Source organism: Panulirus ornatus, chromosome 48 (assembly GCF_036320965.1).
Source record: "Panulirus ornatus isolate Po-2019 chromosome 48, ASM3632096v1, whole genome shotgun sequence".
Taxonomy (NCBI): domain Eukaryota; kingdom Metazoa; phylum Arthropoda; class Malacostraca; order Decapoda; family Palinuridae; genus Panulirus; species Panulirus ornatus.
In genome coordinates, this window is record NC_092271.1 from 30,005,918 (window position 1) to 30,027,986 (window position 22,069).

General features: G+C 41.2%; 2 protein-coding genes across 14 annotated transcripts in view; both read right to left on the reverse strand.

Annotated features, from left to right (window-relative positions):
• The window catches only part of milt (trafficking kinesin-binding protein milt), a 249,712-nt gene that overhangs the window by 34,743 nt on the left and 192,900 nt on the right, over nucleotides 1-22,069 (reverse strand). For all 9 annotated transcript variants that reach the window (XM_071690412.1, XM_071690410.1, XM_071690411.1 and 6 more), the window contains 4 exons: nucleotides 14,438-14,514; nucleotides 8,461-8,665; nucleotides 7,905-8,075; nucleotides 368-657 (listed from right to left, as the gene is read on the reverse strand). In XM_071690412.1, coding sequence (XP_071546513.1) covers nucleotides 368-657; nucleotides 7,905-8,075; nucleotides 8,461-8,665; nucleotides 14,438-14,514 — 743 coding nt within the window. The remainder of the gene's footprint in view (nucleotides 1-367; nucleotides 658-7,904; nucleotides 8,076-8,460; nucleotides 8,666-14,437; nucleotides 14,515-22,069) is intronic.
• Nucleotides 19,513-22,069, reverse strand: part of LOC139763941 (uncharacterized) — a 108,100-nt gene continuing 105,543 nt past the window's right edge. For all 5 annotated transcript variants that reach the window (XM_071690423.1, XM_071690420.1, XM_071690421.1 and 2 more), the window contains one exon: nucleotides 19,513-21,755. In XM_071690423.1, coding sequence (XP_071546524.1) covers nucleotides 20,311-21,558 — 1,248 coding nt within the window. In that variant the 5' untranslated portion in view covers nucleotides 21,559-21,755 and the 3' untranslated portion in view covers nucleotides 19,513-20,310. The remainder of the gene's footprint in view (nucleotides 21,756-22,069) is intronic.

Consider the following 22,069-nt stretch of genomic DNA (forward strand, 5'->3'; position numbering starts at 1 on the left):
ATACAGTCCCCTGTAAGTCTAATAAAATATAATATGTCTGACTGTAAAGTGAAGTTCCTAATGAAAAGGAGTATAAATTCCCTCTTTCTATCAAATGTAGTCTTAAAACATATTTCTAAACAACACTGCAAGTGTGGATCATTAAGTATTTAAGAAAATAACAGTAAAAATATACTTTACTTATAATTCTGGATGATAGTTGATAATGAAAATCAATTCAATTGTAAGTGAAATTCCTTGACACTTGTACACTTCCAGATATCTGCTTACCACACAGCATCACTGTATGCAACAAAGCACTTTCATCATGTCACCAAGCCTAATAAAAGAAAAATTATTGTTTCCCTTAGACAAAATGAAACCTCACCTTCTTTTGTACTCGTCTGAGTTGATCCTGTGTATCATGCAAAAGATCAAGTACTTCTGCATACTTTTCCTTCAGCTCAGCCAACTCCATTGTTAGCTCCTGCTGGCAGTCACGCGCCACTCCCACCATGTTGGCCAATTCATCATTTTCTGCAACCAGCCGCTTGTTACGGGCCTGGAGGTCAACCACTTGGGCTAAGAGCTGTGTGATTTCTTCTTGCTGCCGTAGGGAGTCCTCCACTTTCTTAGCAAGCTCTTCACTAAGTTGACTGACTTGCAGATTTGCATCGCCTATAAAATTTTTTCAAAAGTTATCACTCTAGATATATACTGCAAGTATGAATATGTACATGTCAACATATGCATATATCTGTGTATGTATATGTATATATATATATATATATATATATATATATATATATATATATATATATATATATATATATATATATATGTGAGGTAGCGCAAGGAAACAGACAAAAGAAATGGCCCAACCCACCCCCATACACATGTATATACATATGTCCACACACGCAAATATACATACCTACACAGATTTCCATGGTTTACCCCGGACGCTTCACATGCCCTGATTCAACCCACTGACAGCACGTCAACCCCGGTATACCACATCGATCCAATTCACTCTATTCCTTGCCCTCCTTTCACCCTCCTGTTTGTTCAGGCCCCGATCACACAAAATCTTTTTCACTCTATCTTTCCACCTCCAATTTGGTCTCCCACTTCTCCTCGTTCCCTCCACCTCCGACACATATATCCTCTTGGTCAATCTTTCCTCACTCATTCTCTCCATGTGCCCAAACCATTTCAAAACACCCTCTTCTGCTCTCTCAACCACGCTCTTTTTATTTCCACACATCTCTCTTACCCTTACCTTACTTACTCGATCAAAGCACCTCACACCACACATTGTCCTCAAACATCTCATTTCCAGCACATCCATCCTCCTGCGCACAACTCTATCCATAGCCCACGCCTCGCAACCATACAACATTGTTGGAACCACTATTCCTTCAAACATACCCATTTTTGCTTTCCGAGATAATGTTCTCAACTTCCACACATTCTTCAAGGCTCCCAGAATTTTCGCCCCCTCCCCCACCCTATGATCCACTTCCGCTTTCATGGTTCCATCTGCTGCCAGATCCACTCCCAGATATCTAAAACACTTTACTTCCTCCAGTTTTTCTCCATTCAAACTTACCTCCCAATTGACTTGACCCTCAACCCTACTGTACCTAATAACCTTGCTCTTATTCACATTTACTCTTAACTTTCTTCTTTCACACATTTTACCAAACTCAGTCACCAGCTTCTGCAGTTTGTCACATGAATCAGCCACCAGCGCTGTATCATCAGCGAACAACAACTGACACACTTCCCAAGCTCTCTCATCCCCAACAGACTTCATACTTGCCCCTCTTTCCAAAACTCTATATATTTTTTTTTTTTTGCTTTGTCGCTGTCTCCCGCGATTGCGAGGTAGCGCAAGGAAACAGACGAAAGAAATGGCCCAACCCACCCCCATACACATGTATATACATACGTCCACACACGCAAATATACATACCTACACAGCTTTCCATGGTTTACCCCAGACGCTTCACATGCCCTGATTCAATCCACTGACAGCACGTCAACCCCGGTATACCACATTGTTCCAATTCACTCTATTCCTTGCATGCCTCTCACCCTCCTGTAAGTTCAGGCCCCGGTCACTCAAAATCTTTTTCACTCCATCTTTCCACCTCCAATTTGGTCTCCCACTTCTCCTTGTTCCTTCCTCCTCTGACACATATATCCTCTTTGTCAATCTTTACTTGCTCATTCTCTCCATGTGACCAAACAATTTCAAAGCAAGCTCTTCTGCTCTCTCAACCACACTCTTTTTCTTACCACACATCTCTCTTACCCTTTCATTACTTACTTGATCAAACCACCTCACACTACATATAGTCCTCAAACATCTCATTTCCAGCACATCCACCCTCCTCTGCACAACTCTACCTATAGCCCACGCCTCGCAACCATATAACATTGTTGGAACTACTATTCCTTCAAACATACCCATTTTTGCTTTCCAAGATAACGTTCTCGACTTCCACACACTGAATTTTAGGGAGAATAAAAAGATGTTTTGGAAGGAGGTAAATAAAGTGCATAAGACAAGGGAACAAATGGGAACGTCAGTGAAGGGGGCTAATGGCGAGGTGATAACAAGAAGTGGTGATGTGAGGAGATGGAGTGAGTATTTTGAAGGTTTGTTGAATGTGTCTGATGATAGAGTGGCAGATATAGGGTGTTTTGGTCGAGGTGGTGTGCAAAGTGAGAGGGTTAGGGAGAATGATTTGGTAAACAGAAAAGAGGTAGTAAAAGCTTTGCAGAAGATGAAAGCCAGCAAAGCACTGGGTTTGGATGGTATTGCAGTGGAATTTATTAAAAAAGTGGGTGACTGTGTTGTTGACTGGTTGGTAAGGATATCTAATGTGTTTACGATTCATGGCGAGGTGCCTGAGGATTGGCGGAATGCATGCATAGTGCCACTGTACAAAGGCAAAGGGGGTAAGAGTGAGTGCTCAAATTACAGAGGTATAAGTTTGTTGAGTATTCCTGGGAAATTATATGGAAGGGTATTAACTGAAAGGGTGAAGGCATGTACAGAGCATCAGAATGGGGAAGAGCAGTGTGGTTTCAGAAGTGGTAGGGGATGTGTGGATCAGGTGTTTGATTAGAAGAATGTTTGTGAGAAATACTTAGAAAAGCAAATGGATTTGTATGTAGCATTTATGGATCTGGAGAAGGCATATGATAGAGTTGATAGAGATGCTCTGTGAAAGGTATTAAGAATATATACAGTGTGGGAGGCAAGTTGTTAGAAGCAGTGAAAAGTTTTTATGAGGATGTAAGACATGTGTACAAGTAGGAAGGGATGAAAATGATTGGTTCTCAGTGAATGTTGGTTTGCAGCAGGGGGGCGTGATGTCTCCATGGTTGTTTAATTTGTTTATAGACGGGGTTGCTGGGAGGTGAATGCAAGAGTTTTGGAGAGAGGGGCAAGTATGCAGTCTGATGTGGATGAGAGCTTGGGAAGTGAGTCAGTTGTTGTTCGCTGTTCATACAGCGCTGGTGGCTGATTTGTGTGAGAAACTGCAGAAGCTGGTGATTGAGTTTGGTAAAGTGTGTGAAAGAAGAAAGCTGAGAGTAAATGTGAATAAGAGCAAGGTTATTAGGTACAGTAAGGTTGAGGGACAAGTCAACTGGGAGGTAAGTTTGAATGGAGAAAAACTGGAGGAAGTGAAGTGTTTTAGATATCTGGGAGTGGATCTGTCAGCGGATGGAACCATGGAAGCGGAAGTGGATCATAGGGTGGGGGAGGGGGCGAAAATTTTGGGAGCCTTGAAAAATGTGTGGAAGTCGAGAACATTATCTCGGAAAGCAAAAATGGGTATGTTTGAAGGAATAGTGGTTCCAACAATGTTGTATGGTTGCGAGGCGTGGGCTATGGATAGAGATGTGCGCAGGAGGATGGATGTGCTGGAAATGAGATGTTTGAGGACAATGTGTGGTGTGAGGTGGTTTGATCGAGTAAGTAACGTAAGGGTAAGAGAGATGTGTGGAAATAAAAAGAGCGTGGAGCAGAAGAGGGTGTTTTGAAATGGTTTGGGCACATGGAGAGAATGAGTGAGGAAAGATTGACCAAGAGGATATATGTGTCGGAGGTGGAGGGAACGAGGAGAAGAGGGAGACCAAATTGGAGGTGGAAAGATGGAGTGAAAAAGATTTTGTGTGATCGGGGCCTGAACATGCAGGAGGGTGAAAGGAGGGCAAGGAATAGAGTGAATTGGAGCGATGTGGTATACAGGGGTTGACGTGCTGTCAGTGGATTGAATCAAGGCATGTGAAGCGTCTGGGATAAACCATGGAAAGCTGTGTAGGTATGTATATTTGCGTGTGTGGACGTATGTACATGTGTATGGGGGGGGGGGTTGGGCCATTTCTTTCGTCTGTTTCCTTGCGCTACCTCGCAAACGCGGGAGACAGCGACAAAGTATAAAAAAAAAAAAAAAAAAAAATATATATATATATGAGTAATGTGGCAGTTGAGGGAATAATTGGTATACATGGGGTGTTCAGTGTTGTAAATGGAAATGGTGAAGAGCTTGTAGATTTATGTGCTGAAAAAGGACTGATGATTGGGAATACCTGGTTTAAAAAGCGAGATATACATAAGTATACTTATGTAAGTAGGAGAGATGGCCAGAGAGCGTTATTGGATTACGTGTTAATTGACAGGTGTGCGAAAGAGAGACTTTTGGATGTTAATGTGCTGAGAGGTGCAACTGGAGGGATGTCTGATCATTATCTTGTGGAGGCTAAGGTGAAGATTTGTATGGGTTTTCAGAAAAGAAGAGTGAATGTTGGGGTGAAGAGGGTGGTGAGAGTAAGTGAGCTTGGGAAGGAGACCTGTGTGAGGAAGTACCAGGAGAGACTGAGTACAGAATGGAAAAAGGTGAGAACAATGGAAGTAAGGGGAGTGGGGGAGGAATGGGATGTATTTAGGGAATCAGTGATGGATTGCGCAAAAGATGCTTGTGGCATGAGAAGAGTGGGAGGTGGGTTGATTAGAAAGGGTAGTGAGTGGTGGGATGAAGAAGTAAGAGTATTAGTGAAAGAGAAGAGAGAGGCATTTGGACGATTTTTGCAGGGAAAAAATGCAATTGAGTGGGAGATGTATAAAAGAAAGAGACAGGAGGTCAAGAGAAAGGTGCAAGAGGTGAAAAAAAGGGCAAATGAGAGTTGGGGTGAGAGAGTATCATTAAATTTTAGGGAGAATAAAAAAGATGTTCTGGAAGGAGGTAAATAAAGTGCGTAAGACAAGGGAGCAAATGGGAACTTCAGTGAAGGGTGCATATGGGGAGGTGATAACAAGTAGTGGTGATGTGAGAAGGAGATGGAGTGAGTATTTTGAAGGTTTGTTGAATGTGTTTGATGATAGAGTGGCAGATATAGGGTGTTTTGGTCGAGGTGGTGTGCAAAGTGAGAGGGTTAGGGAAAATGATTTGGTAAACAGAGAAGAGGTAGTGAAAGCTTTGCGGAAGATGAAAGCCGGCAAGGCAGCAGGTTTGGATGGTATTGCAGTGGAATTTATTAAAAAAGGGGGTGACTGTATTGTTGACTGGTTGGTAAGGTTATTTAATGTATGTATGACTCATGGTGAGGTGCCTGAGGATTGGCGGAATGCGTGCATAGTGCCATTGTACAAAGGCAAAGGGGATAAGAGTGAGTGCTCAAATTACAGAGGTATAAGTTTGTTGAGTATTCCTGGTAAATTATATGGGAGGGTATTGATTGAGAGGGTGAAGACATGTACAGAGCATCAGATCGGGGAAGAGCAGTGTGGTTTCAGAAGTGGTAGAGGATGTGTGGATCAGGTGTTTGCTTTGAAGAATGTATGTGAGAAATACTTAGAAAAGCAAATGGATTTGTATGTAGCATTTATGGATCTGGAGAAGGCATATGATAGAGTTGATAGAGATGTTCTGTGGAAGGTATTAAGAATATATGGTGTGGGAGGAAAGTTGTTAGAAGCAGTGAAAAGTTTTTATCGAGAATGTAAGGCATGTGTACGTGTAGGAAGAGAGGAAAGTGATTGGTTCTCAGTGAACGTAGGTTTGCGGCAGGGGTGTGTGATGTCTCCATGGTTGTTTAATTTGTTTATGGATGGGGTTGTTAGGGAGGTAAATGCAAGAGTTTTGGAAAGAGGGGCAAGTATGAAGTCTGTTGGGGATGAGAAAGCTTGGGAAGTGAGTCAGTTGTTGTTCGCTGATGATACAGCACTGGTGGCTGATTCATGTGAGAAACTGCAGAAGCTGGTGACTGAGTTTGGTAAAGTGTGTGGAAGAAGAAAGTTAAGAGTAAATGTGAATAAGAGCAAGGTTATTAGGTACAGTAGGGTTGAGGGTCAAGTCAATTGGGAGGTGAGTTTGAATGGAGAAAAACTGGAGGAAGTGAAGTGTTTTAGATATCTGGGAGTGGATCTGGCAGCGGATGGAACCAAGGAAGTGGAAGTGGATCATAGGGTGGGGGAGGGGGCGAAAATTCTGGGGGTCTTGAAGAATGTGTGGAAGTCGAGAACATTATCTCGGAAAGCAAAAATGGGTATGTTTGAAGGAATAGTGGTTCCAACAATGTTGTATGGTTGCGAGGCGTGGGCTATGGATAGAGTTGTGCGCAGGAGGATGGATGTGCTGGAAATGAGATGTTTGAGGACAATGTGTGGTGTGAGGTGGTTTGATCGAGTGAGTAACGTAAGGGTAAGAGAGATGTGTGGAAATAAAAAGAGCGTGGTTGAGAGAGCAGAAGAGGGTGTTTTGAAGTGGTTTGGGCACATGGAGAGAATGAGTGAGGAAAGATTGACCAAGAGGATATATGTGTCGGAGGTGGAGGGAACGAGGAGAAGAGGGAGACCAAATTGGAGGTGGAAAGATGGAGTGAGAAAGATTTTGTGTGATCGGGGCCTGAACATGCAGGAGGGTGAAAGGAGGGCAAGGAATAGAGTGAATTGGAGCGATGTGGTATACCGGGGTTGACGTGCTGTCAGTGGATTGAATCAAGGCATGTGAAGCGTCTGGGGTAAACCATGGAAAGCTGTGTAGGTATGTATATTTGCATGTGTGGACGTATGTATATACATGTGTATGGGTGGGGGCCATTTCTTTCGTCTGTTTCCTTGCGCTACCTCGCAAACGCGGGAGACAGCGACAAAGTATAATAAAAAAAATATATATATATATATATATATATATATATATATATATATATATATATATATATATATATATATATATGTATATATATATATATATATATATATATATATATATATATATATATGTCAGGGGTGAAGGGAACAAGAAGTGGGAGACCAAATTGGAGGTGGAAAGATGGGGTGAAAAAGATTTTGAGTGATCAGGGCCTGAACATGCAAGAGGGTGAAAGGTGTGCAAAGGAACAGAGTGAATTGGAACGATGTGGTATACCGGGATCAACGTGCTGTTAATGGATTGAACCAGGGCATGTGAAGTGTCTGGGGTAAACCATGGAAAGTTTTGTGGGGCTTGGATGTGGAAAGAGAGCTGTGGTTTTGGTGCATTATAAATGACAGCTTGAGACTGAGTGTGAATGAATGGGACCTTTGTTTTCTTTTCCTAGTGCTACCTTGGTGATGAAAGTAAAAGCATAAGACTGAATATAACAGCATTAGTAATGGTGAAGGTATCTCGTTTAACTGACTGCAGTACTAACAAGATAGATAATAACATGACCAACAATTATATTCATATGGCAAGTATTATTCTCCAAGGATGGGAAAATTTTAATACAAAATCAATGAAACATATATCCATTATGTAAATGGAGGGAAACATCGTTATAAGAATTATTCTATTCTAGTATATGTATCAAAATTACTTCATAAGCAAAATCATTAACACACCAAATCAGAACAGAAATCTTACTGAGCTGTTTGATGACATCTGAGACAAGTTCTTTCTCTTTATCTTCACATTCAAGTGTATCACTGGCTAGCTGGGAGGCCTCTAAGCGTAGAGTCTTGTTTTCTTCTTCCAAGTTCTTCACACGGTGTTGTAGGATGTCAACATTCACAAGTCGTACACCAGTGGGTGTTGCTAAAGAGAGAGAAAACTGATAACCATCGAAACTTAAAATTTAATATTGCTCAAAGTACAATAAGAATAAAGCATGTAAACAATCCTAGTATTTCTATCATGGATAAAATTCAATTCTAATTCTTTTGCATCAAACTTCAGCTGACATGGATTTTATAAATGCAAAAATTATGCTACCAGTATCAGTACTCTTTGAATGTGTTTCATGCTGGTATAGCTGAGGTTGGTATTATATCTACCTTTCTACCATCTATGCCAAAAGAGTTTCACTATTCTTGTTTCTACTTCACAATTATACAACACTTAGTACAAAGATAAAAATCTCATTGAAAACAATACAAATAGTACTGTACCCTATTGGATTAAATCATCCGTTTCTACTAACTTTCACAACTGCTGGTGTCATCAACATCATTTGTGTAAATTGCAAGCAGGTCTGTCTTCATCTGCAAATCATGCCTGAGCTGTGTAATTTTTTCACCAGCAGCAGACACTTCACTTTCAAGAGTGGCATTGCGCTCTTCTAGGGCCTTATTGCGGTTCAAAAGTTGTTGGCCAATTTTAGCAGCAAGTTCAAGGTCCTTCTCTTTCTGCAAGACAATATTGCTTTAAAGATACTCATCAAAAGCCTTCTGTTCAATGGGTTAAAAGAAATTTTCAGCAATGCTAATATAAGCCACTAAACAGGAAAGAATCAATGCTATACAAAAGCATCTTACTAAGCAATAATGACAGGCATACAAATCTGCAAGTATGTGTGTCTTGACAGAGAAACTCTTAAAGCAGTTGTCCAAGTTGGAAGAATGCATAAAAAGAAATCAAGAGTTAATGTGAATAAAAGTAAGGTAATGAGGTGTAATGGCAGGATAAGGCAAGATGATCTAAGCATAGTTTGAAGTGGGGGGAACCTGGTGGATGTGGAGGGCTGTAGATATCTGGGAGTGGATATGGCAGTGGATGGTGCCTTGGGAGCTGAAGTAAGTCAGAGGGTGGGAAAGGGGACAGAGGTCCTAAGTACATGAGAGTGTGGAAGGAGTAGTCATTATTGATTTGGAAAAAGACGGGTATGTCTCAAGTTGTACGGACGTATGTATCTTGGACCCTGAATGCAAAAGAATGGAGCAGAGTGGATATACTGGAAATCAAATTCTTGAGGATAAGCAGTGTGAGGGAGGTTAACTGTGTAAGGAATGAAAAAGGAGTGAGGTGCGGTTGTGAGCAGTCAGACTGAGAGATCTGAACAGGATGTGCTGCAATAGTTTGGATATATGGAGATGATAAATGAAGCTAGATCGATAAAGAGGATCTATATGGCAGATGTAGAAGTAAGAGGGAGGGAAAGACTGAGAAAGAAATGGAAAAATGAAGTGAAAGGCTTTAAGGTGCTTCAGCACATTCATGATGGTGAGAGGTGTGCATGGGACAGAGTAAACTAGAACAATGTGACATAGGGGGAGGGGGGGCACTGTGTTCTCACTGGGATGAACCATGGCATATGAAGTGGACAGTGAAAGTCACAGAATTGGTCTGGGGTTCTTGGCTATGGATAGTAAGTTCTGGTTTTGATGTATCATAAATGAAAAATAGAAAAAGGATTTGTGCATCTGAGGCTGTTTCATCTGTTCCCTTGGGAACAAAATTGCCCACTGTATGAAATGAACAGTCAAACAGAGTTCAACACTTATGGCCCTTAATCCCTGGCATCAAGGGGTGCTAAGAGTCTCCGAATTTTCGACTGACTCTATTGCCAATGGGAGGGAAGACTCGGGCAGAAGGGGAACTGGCTCCTCCCATGACCTTTCCCTCTCTGATAGACCTGCCTCTTTTTCTACTCCCTATACAAACAATCATGCTCTCTCTAGCAATCTCTCCTGTTGAACACTGTCTGGTACTTCTAATATCTTATTTCTCGCTAAAACTTAATTATCTAATGATGCTCTTGCAAGCTCCTTTTTTATGTCGCTCCTTTTTTATGTCTAACTGCAATCTCCAACCTCTATTCTGACTCAAAGCTGTTGTTTGCTTTTTTTTCTTTTGTAAAGTTGGAGGCTCCAGTCGCCGACAAAAGTGCACATCAAGCCTGGGCTGTATTTGAAATACAGAACTTGACCCCCTTGCCCTACGCTGTTAATGTTGGTTCATTTTCCTTCTTCAGCTGGCTGCTTCTGTGCCCCAACTACTAGGCAGACCATGCAAGGCATGCAATGCTTGCTGCTGCTGCGTCACATGACTATTATGTGGCCGTTGGCAACTAAAGTGTGGGCCGTTCTGATAACTGTTTCTTTCGCTACACCTCAAATCTTTGTTACTATCTACCTTCTCACGTCTTTCCAAGTAACTATGACCTGGCACATTTTAAAAGGTGGGTTAATCACTTCCTCTGCAATTCGTAATTTCCCATGTCTCTTCTTTTGCCCTGTCATTAACATCTCTATATTTCAATTAAGGCCCGGCTTTGATGTGGATTTTGTCCATGAATGAAGCCTCCAACACAAAAAAAAAGTGAAAAAGTATACAAATGCATGTTGCTTCATGCACACATGTATAAGGAGCGTATCAAAGTGGAGTACGGGGTGATCCCCTAATGAGCATAAAGTATACAATAAACTTAATCTTAATTACAATACATATTATACATATATTCTAACAATATCAGCTCTTTGAAAAGGGAAAAAAATTAATGAATGTGTTATGTATACCTATCTATTGCAATGATTTACATAAATCACCCATGAAAGAATCATGACCGTTTCACCATCTTCCCAAAAAATGACGTTTCTTAACATTATCTGAAAAGATGAGTAATTTGTATTATCAAACAAAATTTCCTTGATTATTTCTAACAGCTGCTTTATGCTATCAAATATCATATATTCATTCTATGTACAAATGGATGCCAATTTCATCATAAACTTACTTCTAAGCAAAAGCTGCATTCAAATTTATGAGAATTTGACGAGTGTTGGAGACCCTTGGCGTCGCCCGCCCCATAGGAGAGTTTGTGTTCACATATCAGCACGAGTGAGGGTGGGGAAGGGGGTGAGGGTTCTGGGAGCGTTGAAAAATGTGTAGAAGGCGAGAACGTTATCTCAGAGAGCAAAAATGGGTATGTTTGAAGGAATTGTGGTTCCAACAATGTTATATGGTTGCAAGGCATGGGCTACAGGGTTGTGTGGAGGAGGGTGGATGTGTTGGAAATGAAATGTTTGAGAACAATATGTGGTGTGAGGTGGTTTGATCTAGAAAGTAATGAAAGGGTAAGAGATGTGTGGTAATGAAAAGAGCGAGGTTGAGAGAGCAGAAGAGGGTGCATTGAAATGGTTTGGTGACATGGAGAGAATGAGTGAGGAAACTTTGACAAAGAGGATATATGTGTCAAAGGTAGAGGAAACGAGCAGAAGTGGGAGACCAAATTGGAGGTGGAAGGATGTAGTGAAAAAGATTTTGAGTGATCGGGGCCTGAACATACAGGAGGGTGAAAGGCGTGCAAGGAATTGAGTGAACTGGAACGATGTGGTATACCGGAGTCGACGTGCTGTCAATGGATTGAATCAGGGCATGTGAAGCATCTTGGGTAAACCATGGAAAGTTTTGTGGGGAATGGATACGGAAAGGGAACTGCGGTTTCGGTGCATTACACATGACAGTTAGAGACTGAGTGTGAACGAATGTGGCCTTTGTTGTCTTTTCCTAGAGCTACCTCACACGCTTGCACAGGGAGAGGTGAGTGCTATTTCATGTGTGGCGGGGTGGCGATGAGAATGGATGAGGGCAGCAAGTGTGAATATGTACATGTGTATATATGTATATGTCTGTGTATGTATATGTATGTATACATTGAAATGTATAGGTATGTATTAGTGCGTGTGTGGCCGTTTATGTAAATACATGCATATGTGGGCGGGTTGGGCCATTCTTTCGTCTGTTTCCTTGCGCTACCTCGCTAACGCGGGAGACAGCGACTAAGTATTATAATAATAATTATAATAATAATAATAATAATAATAATAATAATAATAATAATAATAATATATATATATATATATATATTTTTTTTTTTTTTTTTTTTTTGCTTTGTCGCTGTCTCCCGCGTTTGCGAGGTAGCGCAAGGAAACAGACGAAAGAAATGGCCCAACCCACCCCCATACACATGTAAATACATACGTCCACACACGCAAATATACATACCTACACAGCTTTCTATGGTTTACCCAAGACGCTTCACATGCCCTGATTCAATCTACTGACAGCACGTCAACCCCGGTATACCACATCGATCCAATTCACTCTATTCCTTGCCCTCTTTTCACCCTCCTGCATGTTCAGGCCCCGATCACACAAAATCTTTTTCACTCCATCTTTCCACCTCCAATTTGGTCTCCCACTTCTCATATATATATATATATATATATATATATATATATATATATATATATATATATATATATATATATATATATATATATATATTGTGGAAAGTACCACAATTGATCGCGTGATCAAGTATTTTCCGAGAAGTCCACGGGGAAACGAAACGCGACAAGTTTCCAAGTGTGATTTCGTGTAATAATAAAAATAATAAGAATCTAAAACTTTCGACCAGTGGGGGACTGCGCAATGAAAAGAGTCTTCTTGTGCGGGATATGTTTCGGTCACCTGTTGTTGAAAGTTTACTGTTGGGATTAGGAAGGAAAACACTGATATAGATGTGACTCTTTGTGGATTATGGATGTTTCCATAAACAAACCACTCAAAGAAGCGATGAGAGTCGAGTGGAAAAACTGGATGATGGAAGGAGATAAGTCACACACAAAAGAGGCAAAATCCAAATTCCATCACTAGCAACATTATGTAGAGGCCTGGGATACAATCAGACCAGAAATCATGATGAAATCTATTAAGAAATTTGGGATTTCGAATGTTCTTGATGGAACAGATGACTCGTAGGATGATAAGGCAAATGACAGCGTGATTGATGATGAAGATATTGATAATCCTATGACTGATGAAGGTGTTGATCTGTATGATGATGCTGTTCAAGAGGAGGACTGAGAGGTGCTGTTTGGTGCTAAAGACGATAACAAGGAAAGTGATTTTGATGGATTTTAACGGAAATATTCAGAAATATGGTATCGTAATTTCTTTTGTTTCAAATTTAATGAAAAATATTCATGTTTCAAATTTACTGAACAAAAACTGATGTATCTATAAATAAACTTAAAAATGAATACTTTGTCATATTGTCCTGTGCTACCATCCATCTGGCTACTTTGGGCTTGCTATGATGCAGGAGATCTGCCCTAGCAACTGTGCCAACACTCAACAGCTGGTGGTGCCTCGTGTATCGCTGTAAACAATATGAGATTGAGGTGAATTATTATATTGAGTGAAATATCGAAAAGGTTTTTATTACCGGTATTTTTTGTGGATTTATGGGTACTATGATACCGTGTAAGTTAGCCTGAGACAAGAACTTCGGCATAGACTACTGGGAGCACGTTGCAAAGTAAGTTAGCCTACTGTAAGTTATTGAGCTTCATCTGCTGAAGGTACTGCACAGTTTTCATATAATTCACGTTTCCATTGTTCACTGGCAATAACTGGTAAATATTTTTTCATATCTGAAGCTAAAAGTTGCTTTTAGCTCTTCCTATCATGCACGGATTTTAACCTAACAAAACTATTACCCATGTATAGGTCGACCCCCAAATTTTTGCCAACAAATTTGGTCTTAAAAATTCGAATTATGCACAAGTACATACGGTATATAGTTCTTTTCTGAGGCGTCCAAATCATGATAGGATGCTGAAGCTTTTACCAAGAAGGCATCTGCATATGAAATCAAACAATTGTATATAACCAAGCGGCTAAGAACTGAACACGGATGTTAGATCTAATAAAGGTGGTGACTTGAATGCACAGACACATGGACGTGCCCGCCGTACGTGGCAGTACCTTCTACAAGCGAACTAAGACCTGTTAAGCATGGCGCGAAATATTCAAGTCCCATTACATATAAATAACTTATTAGATATATATAACTTCCTCTGTATCAAGTGAAATAGATAACTAGAAAAAATGATTCAATATGTGATAAATGCTTTTAGTTAAGCGATTTTCAACATGCTCTCCATGATAAAACCTGTAAGACCCGACTAATGAAGTGTGAATACCAATGTGACGTCATCATGCAGAGGCAGTCCAACAGGTCTGAGGAGAAATGACCAAATAATCGGGACACTAAAGACAGAGGTGACTATGGGATGAATGGAAACTCATTAGCGTTGTTCTAAGAGATTTGAAAACAATGAAGGGAGTGATCTTCCTAGGCTGACACTTCCACAGGAAGAAGGGATACTGACCTCTTGTAGAAGACGGGTTACTGCGTCAATATCATTGTAAGTCTTGGTCATCTGGCTCACACGGTTGCCGCATAACACTGAAAGAAAAAAAATCTTGGTTAGGACATTCAATCAATGCTTTGCAAATCCTAATCAGGCATTAATACCAATACACCTTTTTTTCATAAACTTATTATGAATAATGGCTTTTCTACCTTATTCCCTAAATAGGAAGTAATCAGTCGCAGGTACAGAGTAAGTATCGTCTTTCGAATTAGTACCAAAAAATCAATTTCACAAATCCCTTACCTACAGATTTACAAAGACATTTGAACCTGATCTTTCATCCAGGATCTAACTCTGGCCTAAACACGCTGAACGCTAATTATGGTCATCAAGCTAGATATGATATTAGATCCGAAGTAGTAATTAATGGTAGGGGCGTGCAGGCTTTCCCATTAACGTCCTGCTGGTTCTTTTTTCTATCAACTTAAACCGCAAAAATGTTCCACCAACTGCACATTCCTTCCATAGGTATTACTTTGGTTTTTGCTCCCAAGAGCTGGTTGCTTGTGTGCCCCCACCATTAGCTAGACTACTTACCAAGCTGCTGCGTCACATGCGCCGTTCGATAACTATTTCTTTCTTACACTTTGAAGCCTCTATCTTCTCATGTCTTACCCAATAAAAATGACCTGGCATATTCAAAAAGACAGTTTTTCACTTCCACCAAATTCGTGAATACTTTCCCTTGTCTCTTCGTTCTCCCTTTCATTAACTCCTATATCTAAATTAAGGCCCGGCCTTCATGTGGACTTTGGTCCGTGACTGGAGCCTCCAACGTGAAAAAAAGGACTATGGAGGCTGATATGGGCCATAGGGTGGATGATGGGGTCAAGATCCTGGTGCACTGAGGAAAGTTTGGGAAGATAGGGCACTGACTGACATCATGTAGGGCAAAGATTGGTATGTTTGATGGTACTAAAATATTCCCGTAGGTGCCATATGGATACGAAGCGTGGATCTCAGACAAAAAGACAAGTGGATGGGTGCGTTGTAAATAAAATGCTTGAGGGCAATAATAATGTAGAGTGAGGAAGATTGATCGAATAAGAAATGATAGGGCTAGAAAGAGGTGTGGTAGTAAGAAGAGCGCGTATCAGAAAGGTGAAAATGATGTGCTGAAATGGTTTGGACATATAGAAAGGATGAGAGAGGAGATGATAACTAAGAGGGTATGTATGTTAAAAGTGGAGGGAACAAGGAAAAGGAGAAAGCCAAGGAAGAGGTGGAAGGATGTAGTGAAAGATGCTTTGGAGCTTCGAGGTGGGCCTGAACATGCAGAGGGTGTGAGGCATACAAGGGATAGAGCGAATGGAGCTCTGTTGTATACGGGGGACGACAAGCTGCCAATGAACTGAACCTGGACATTTGGAGCGATTAGGGGAAACCATGGAAAGGTCTCTGAGGTCAGGCTGTGGATAAGAGAACCCGGTCTCGGTGTATTATACATGGCAGTTTGAGAGTGGATGTGAACGAATGAGGCCATTTCATCGTCTGTATCTGGCGCTACCTTGCCAATGAGGGATATAGTGAATATATATATATATATATATATATATATATATATATATATATATATATATATATATATATATATATATATATATGACTTAACCATGTACTTAACTATTGTCCAGCAAGGTAGCATTCGAAACAAACGAACAACGGCTTAATTTGTTCACGTCTCCTCTCTACGTGTTAAGCATGATGCACTGAAACCAGAACGTATCATCCACAACCAAGCTTTACAAATTATTCCATAGTTTTCCTTAACCGCTTCATATACACTGGTCAAGTCCATTGACGGATTGTTACCCCTAATGTACCACGTCGATGTGATTCATTGTATTCAACGCTCGCCTTTCACCTTGCGCTACCCCAAAGCTTCCTTCAATTTATCCTTCGCCTTTTTTTTCAGTTTCACCCGTTCCCTTGATCGCACCACTTGAAACATGTAGATCTTTTCAGTTGACGTTCTTTGCTAATCCTCTTTAAATGTCCAAAATATCTAAGCTCACACCTCGTCAGCTTTCGCAATCATATTGTGCTTACTTCCATCTCTCCCTCTTACACTCATTCCTTAGATAATAATCAACTCTCCTCTCATCACATCTTCTAAAGCATTTCATTTCATCTCACCCATCTTCTTCGTCTTCCTGTGCTTTCAAGGACCAAGACTCAACGTTGGACAGCACACTATCGGGTTTACAATACTTTCAAACACATCCATCTGAGTCCTGATAGACATTGACCTCTTCCTTCCATAAGCTCCTTAATGCATGCAAGACCTTATCCCTCTCTTGAACCTTAGACTCGCCTGAGCCTCTATGATACCATCTGCTGTCACGTCCACTCCCAGGTACCTAATAAGCACTGAACTTTCTCCAGGTCTTCCCTACTCTGACTGAAACCATTGTCGCGTCCCCCTGCTACACCTCACAACCCAAGTTTCTTTTTCTTATTTACTCTCAACTTTTCATATACTCTCCAATCTGTCACCAGCTTCTGAAGCCTTAATTATGATGTAAACCTGTCACTAACATGTACATCCTTTCACCTACCTCCCTCACCAAATCCTCTATAAACATATTCAACAACTACAGTGACATTATATATATATATATATATATATATATATATATATATATATATATATATATATATATATATATATATATATATATATATAAACGTACTGTTAGTACCTTTGTGAAAATATTAAAAGAATACGGATGGGTCTTACATAATAGAGAATAAATTTCTTACCTTTTTTCATTTCCGTGGTTGCAAATTAAAGTGTCCATACAAAATAACACCCAAGCACACACACACACACAATATATATATATATATATATATATATATATATATATATATATATATATATATATATATATATATATATATATATGTTCATAACCTCGAGGAAAATTGAAACACGATAAGTCCCAAGTGCACTTTCGTGTGATTAATACATTGTCAGGGGAGATACAAGAATGCCATTCTTGTATCTCCCCTGACGATGTATTAATCACACGAAAGTGCACTTGGGGCTTACCGTTTTTCGTTTAACCTCGTGGTCATCAGCAAATAATAAATTACGCGCATCACTGTGACCTACTGCAATATATATGTATGTAGCATTTGTATGTAGCATTTATGGATCTGGAGAAGGCATATGATAGAGTTGATAGAGATGCTCTGTGGAAGGTATTAAGAATATATGGTGTGGGAGGCAAGTTGATAGAAGCAGTGAAAAGTTTTTATCGAGGATGTAAGGCATGTGTACGTGTAGGAAGAGAGGAAAGTGATTGGTTCTCAGTGAATGTAGGTTTGCGGCAGGGGTGTGTGATGTCTCCATGGTTGTTTAATTTGTTTATGGATGGGGTTGTTAGGGAGGTGAATGCAAGAGTTTTGGAAAGAGGGGCAAGTATGAAGCCTGTTGGGGATGAGAGAGCTTGGGAAGTGAGTCAGTTGTTGTTCGCTGATGATACAGCGCTGGTGGCTGATTCATGTGAGAAACTGCAGAAGCTGGTGACTGAGTTTGGTAAAGTGTGTGAAAGAAGAAAGTTAAGAGTAAATGTGAATAAGAGCAAGGTTATTAGGTACAGTAGGGCTGAGGGTCAAGTCAATTGGGAGGTAAGTTTGAATGGAGAAAAACTGGAGGAAGTAAAGTGTTTTAGATATCTGGGAGTGGATCTGGCAGCGGATGGAACCATGGAAGCGGAAGTGGATCATAGGGTGGGGGAGGGGGCGAAAATCCTGGGAGCCTTGAAGAATGTGTGGAAGTCGAGAACATTATCTCGGAAAGCAAAAATGGGTATGTTTGAAGGAATAGTGGTTCCAACAATGTTGTATGGTTGCGAGGCGTGGGCTATGGATAGAGTTGTGCGCAGGAGGATGGATGTGCTGGAAATGAGATGTTTGAGGACAATGTGTGGTGTGAGGTGGTTTGATCGAGTAAGTAACGTAAGGGTAAGAGAGATGTGTGGAAATAAAAAGAGCGTGGTTGAGAGAGCAGAAGAGGGTGTTTTGAAATGGTTTGGGCACATGGATAGAATGAGTGAGGAAAGAGTGACCAAGAGGATATATGTGTCGGAGGTGGAGGGAACGAGGAGAAGTGGGAGACCAAATTGGAGGTGGAAAGATGGAGTGAAAAAGATTTTGTGTGATCGGGGCCTGAACATGCAGGAGGGTGAAAGGAGGGCAAGGAATAGAGTGAATTGGATCGATGTGGTATACCGGGGTTGACGTGCTGTCAGTGGATTGAATCAGGGCATGTGAAGCGTCTGGGGTAAACCATGGAAATCTGTGTAGGTATGTATATTTGCGTGTGTGGACGTATGTATATACATGTATATGGGGGTGGGTTGGGCCATTTCTTTCGTCTGTTTCCTTGCGCTACCTCGCAAACGCGGGAGACAGCGACAAAGCAAAAAAAAAAAAAAAAAAAAAAAAAATATATATATATATATATATATATATATATATATATATATATATATATATATATATATATATATATCATAGGAATTCCACTCTTTGTATACAAATGTATCAAAATTCCAATTTCCTATCTTGTGCTGATGAACGTTATACACTGATTTCTGTTCTTATAAAGATCAGTGATCGCATCAGTCTTTAGAAATGACCTTAATTGAATGTAAGAAAGTTTTTGTTTTAAAATTTTTGATTCACTCCAACCTAAATAAAGGCACAGATTGCCTGTGCGATGTGTGTGTAATTTTGTTCATACAGTGAACAGTGAGGGGTTGTCCTGAGACAGTCCACGGACGGTACTTGTCACCCCCATCATAATATCTGTGACACGGTAAATATATCCTCGTAATTCCAATCAACATGACTGTTAGAAAATCTAAATATTAGTTACTGAGGTAATAGGCCTCTAAACCTTTTCCTCAACACTTTAATACAAATTTCCTTAGTGTTCTTGACCATGATTTCCTTGCCTTACCTTTTCGTAATAGCAAGATTCATTTCACCGGTATATCATAGGTCATATCAAAAGTAAATACTTCATCATATTTATTTGCGATATAACACACATATTACTAAAAATAGAATTTCTGTGTAATTACAATAAGGTATTGTGAATATATACAGTTTGTAGGCTGGCTGGCTCGTCCAGCAACACTGAAAATACTTACTGAGAGGTACAACACATGCCAGTGTCAACACAACAGTTATGTCCTCCAGCTTCAAAAACTGATATGAGTGTCCTCCAGTTACATTTGGCTGATCTGTTAAAGCTGAGTCTGTGGAGCAGCTCAGCTAGGCTGACCATCAAAATATAATTCTAGCACAGCCGGTATTGACCGGCCGGCCAAGCCTAGTCCCGGGACATAGCCGGCCGGTATTGACCAGCCGGCCAAGGCTATTATAGGGACATGGCTTCACTTTATACCATATTTCATAAATCGTTTGCTGCTCACACATGAACATACATACAAACATACATACATACATACATACATACATACAATTCTTGAGGTAAATCAATGACTATTTCATAATACTTCTTTCCTTATCCTGAACATTGTACATCATTTTCCTGGTACAGACTCCAGACCAACGAGACACCCATCACGTAGTACTACCTACACACTCAACATCTGGAATGGTTAAATCATATGAGTACACGTCTCCACGCTGATCTCGTAGGATTTGACCAAGACGTATGTTTCACTTATCTTTACTACTTTCTGATAATATGTCAATCATTACTATTCACAACCTGTCTAGCATTCTAATTGGAACAAAAGATTGTACTACTCAAGAACGGGGCAGTAGCTAAGAGAGGTAACATAAGGTCAAGCTGGTGGCTCGTCTTCCAAGTCAGGATCGTTCTGGGTGATGGCCGTCAAGGCGTTAGAGACCCGCTGCTGGACTCGAAGACGCCTTTGCCAGTACTCTAACTGCGCACCCAAGACCCGCATTTTGGCTTCGTGCTCCGCAACAGACTGTGCCATCTGAAGTCTCAGAAGCTGTAACTGTGCATGATGTTGCTCCTCCGTATGACGAATAGTGGTCTCTACCCCGGCCAGACGCTGGTGAATACGGTCTTGTGCAAGCAGTGGCTCTGCTGGAACGTCTGCTCTGGATGGTTTGTCTGCGGTAGCTGAGGTGGCAGACGGGGAGGTGGTAAACGTGTTTGGAATTGCCTGAGAAATACCATTAATGGGGATGGACGCCCCTGAGGTAGAGATGCATGTGTCTGAGGTAGCGGCGGTCGGGGTGGAGGTAGCTGTTGTTGGTGAGGTGGAGGTAATGGAAGTGGTGTCCATGGAAGACTTCAGAATTGTCTGACATAGCTCCGAGTCCCCTGTCGAAAAGGATGATACTGCATGAGGAAGTAGAAGTCCGGTCGCCAGATGAGAACTAGGAGACGCAGCAAGAAATGGCAGAGTGGTGGCTAAGGACCCTAACCCTCCACCTAGCAATGAAGACACCAGTGGGTGAAGGTTCAGGACCGCTGGTGTCCGTTCGCCAAGGGACTGAGCATGGCCCAGACCTTCATGAGACTGTACAGGGTCGTCATCTGCTTCATCATTGACGTCTCTTTCAGGTTCTTCTGTGTCATCTAGGTTTCTTTGCGACGACTCTTCCTCAGATTCTCTCCAGTCCCCAACCTCTCCCGCCTCCCTTGGGGTCGGGGTAGGGTTCTGGGTGGGCGGTGACGTAGGACCAGGTAGGGTGACACCATCTAATGGCCAGCTCGACTCACTGCTGTTATTCTGTTGCCTTCCACTTCTCTGACTCTCTGAGCCCAATTTGCGGGCGCGGTACTTTAGATTCTCCCAAGCCTTCCTCAGTTGCTTGGTATCGCGGGACCTAACGTGCGGGTGAGCATTGTACCTGGCCGTCAAAAGTCGCCACATTTCGTTCCTAATTGGGTGTTTGTGGACGTCTGGAGGGTCGAACTCTGTTACTCCGGCATACTGTCGCATGAGAAGCCGCAACACCGCCTTCTCATGTTGTGTCCACATAGGGCGTCTCTGCTCGCGGCCACCTGCCCCACTGGCGCTGTACATTAGGGGCATCCCGACGCCCTCTAGCATCCTCACCCACACTACCTCAAACAAGGGCAAAACACATCCGCTCTTCAAGATATCATTACTTCAGACGAGCTTTGTACGCTTCTTGCACTAAAATCAACGATCCTCTGAGGTAAAGTCTGGCATGTTTCACTGTAGGTATGTTTTCTCACTCCACTTAAATCCTGGAACATGAGGAGGTATCGTATGTTTCCTGATTCCTGAAAAGAAACAATAATCTTAATACAGGAGACTAAGTGAAAATGTCAAGGGAATATGTGAGTCTTTTCAACGTAAAGTACGGAGAGTTTGGTCTTACCAAAAGAAAGAAATCTAACTGGTGATGATTTTCAGAAGCCATCCGCCAGCTGAGACTGCTATCTTACGAAGGTAACGAACGCAGTATCAGTACATGAAGGGAAATAACGTTTTACGAGAACAGGCTACGTTAAGTTGGCATTCCTGTGTAGTGCGGCGCCAGCAGTGTCACGAGACACCATCACCAATGCGGGAGGAACACAATATCAAACATAAG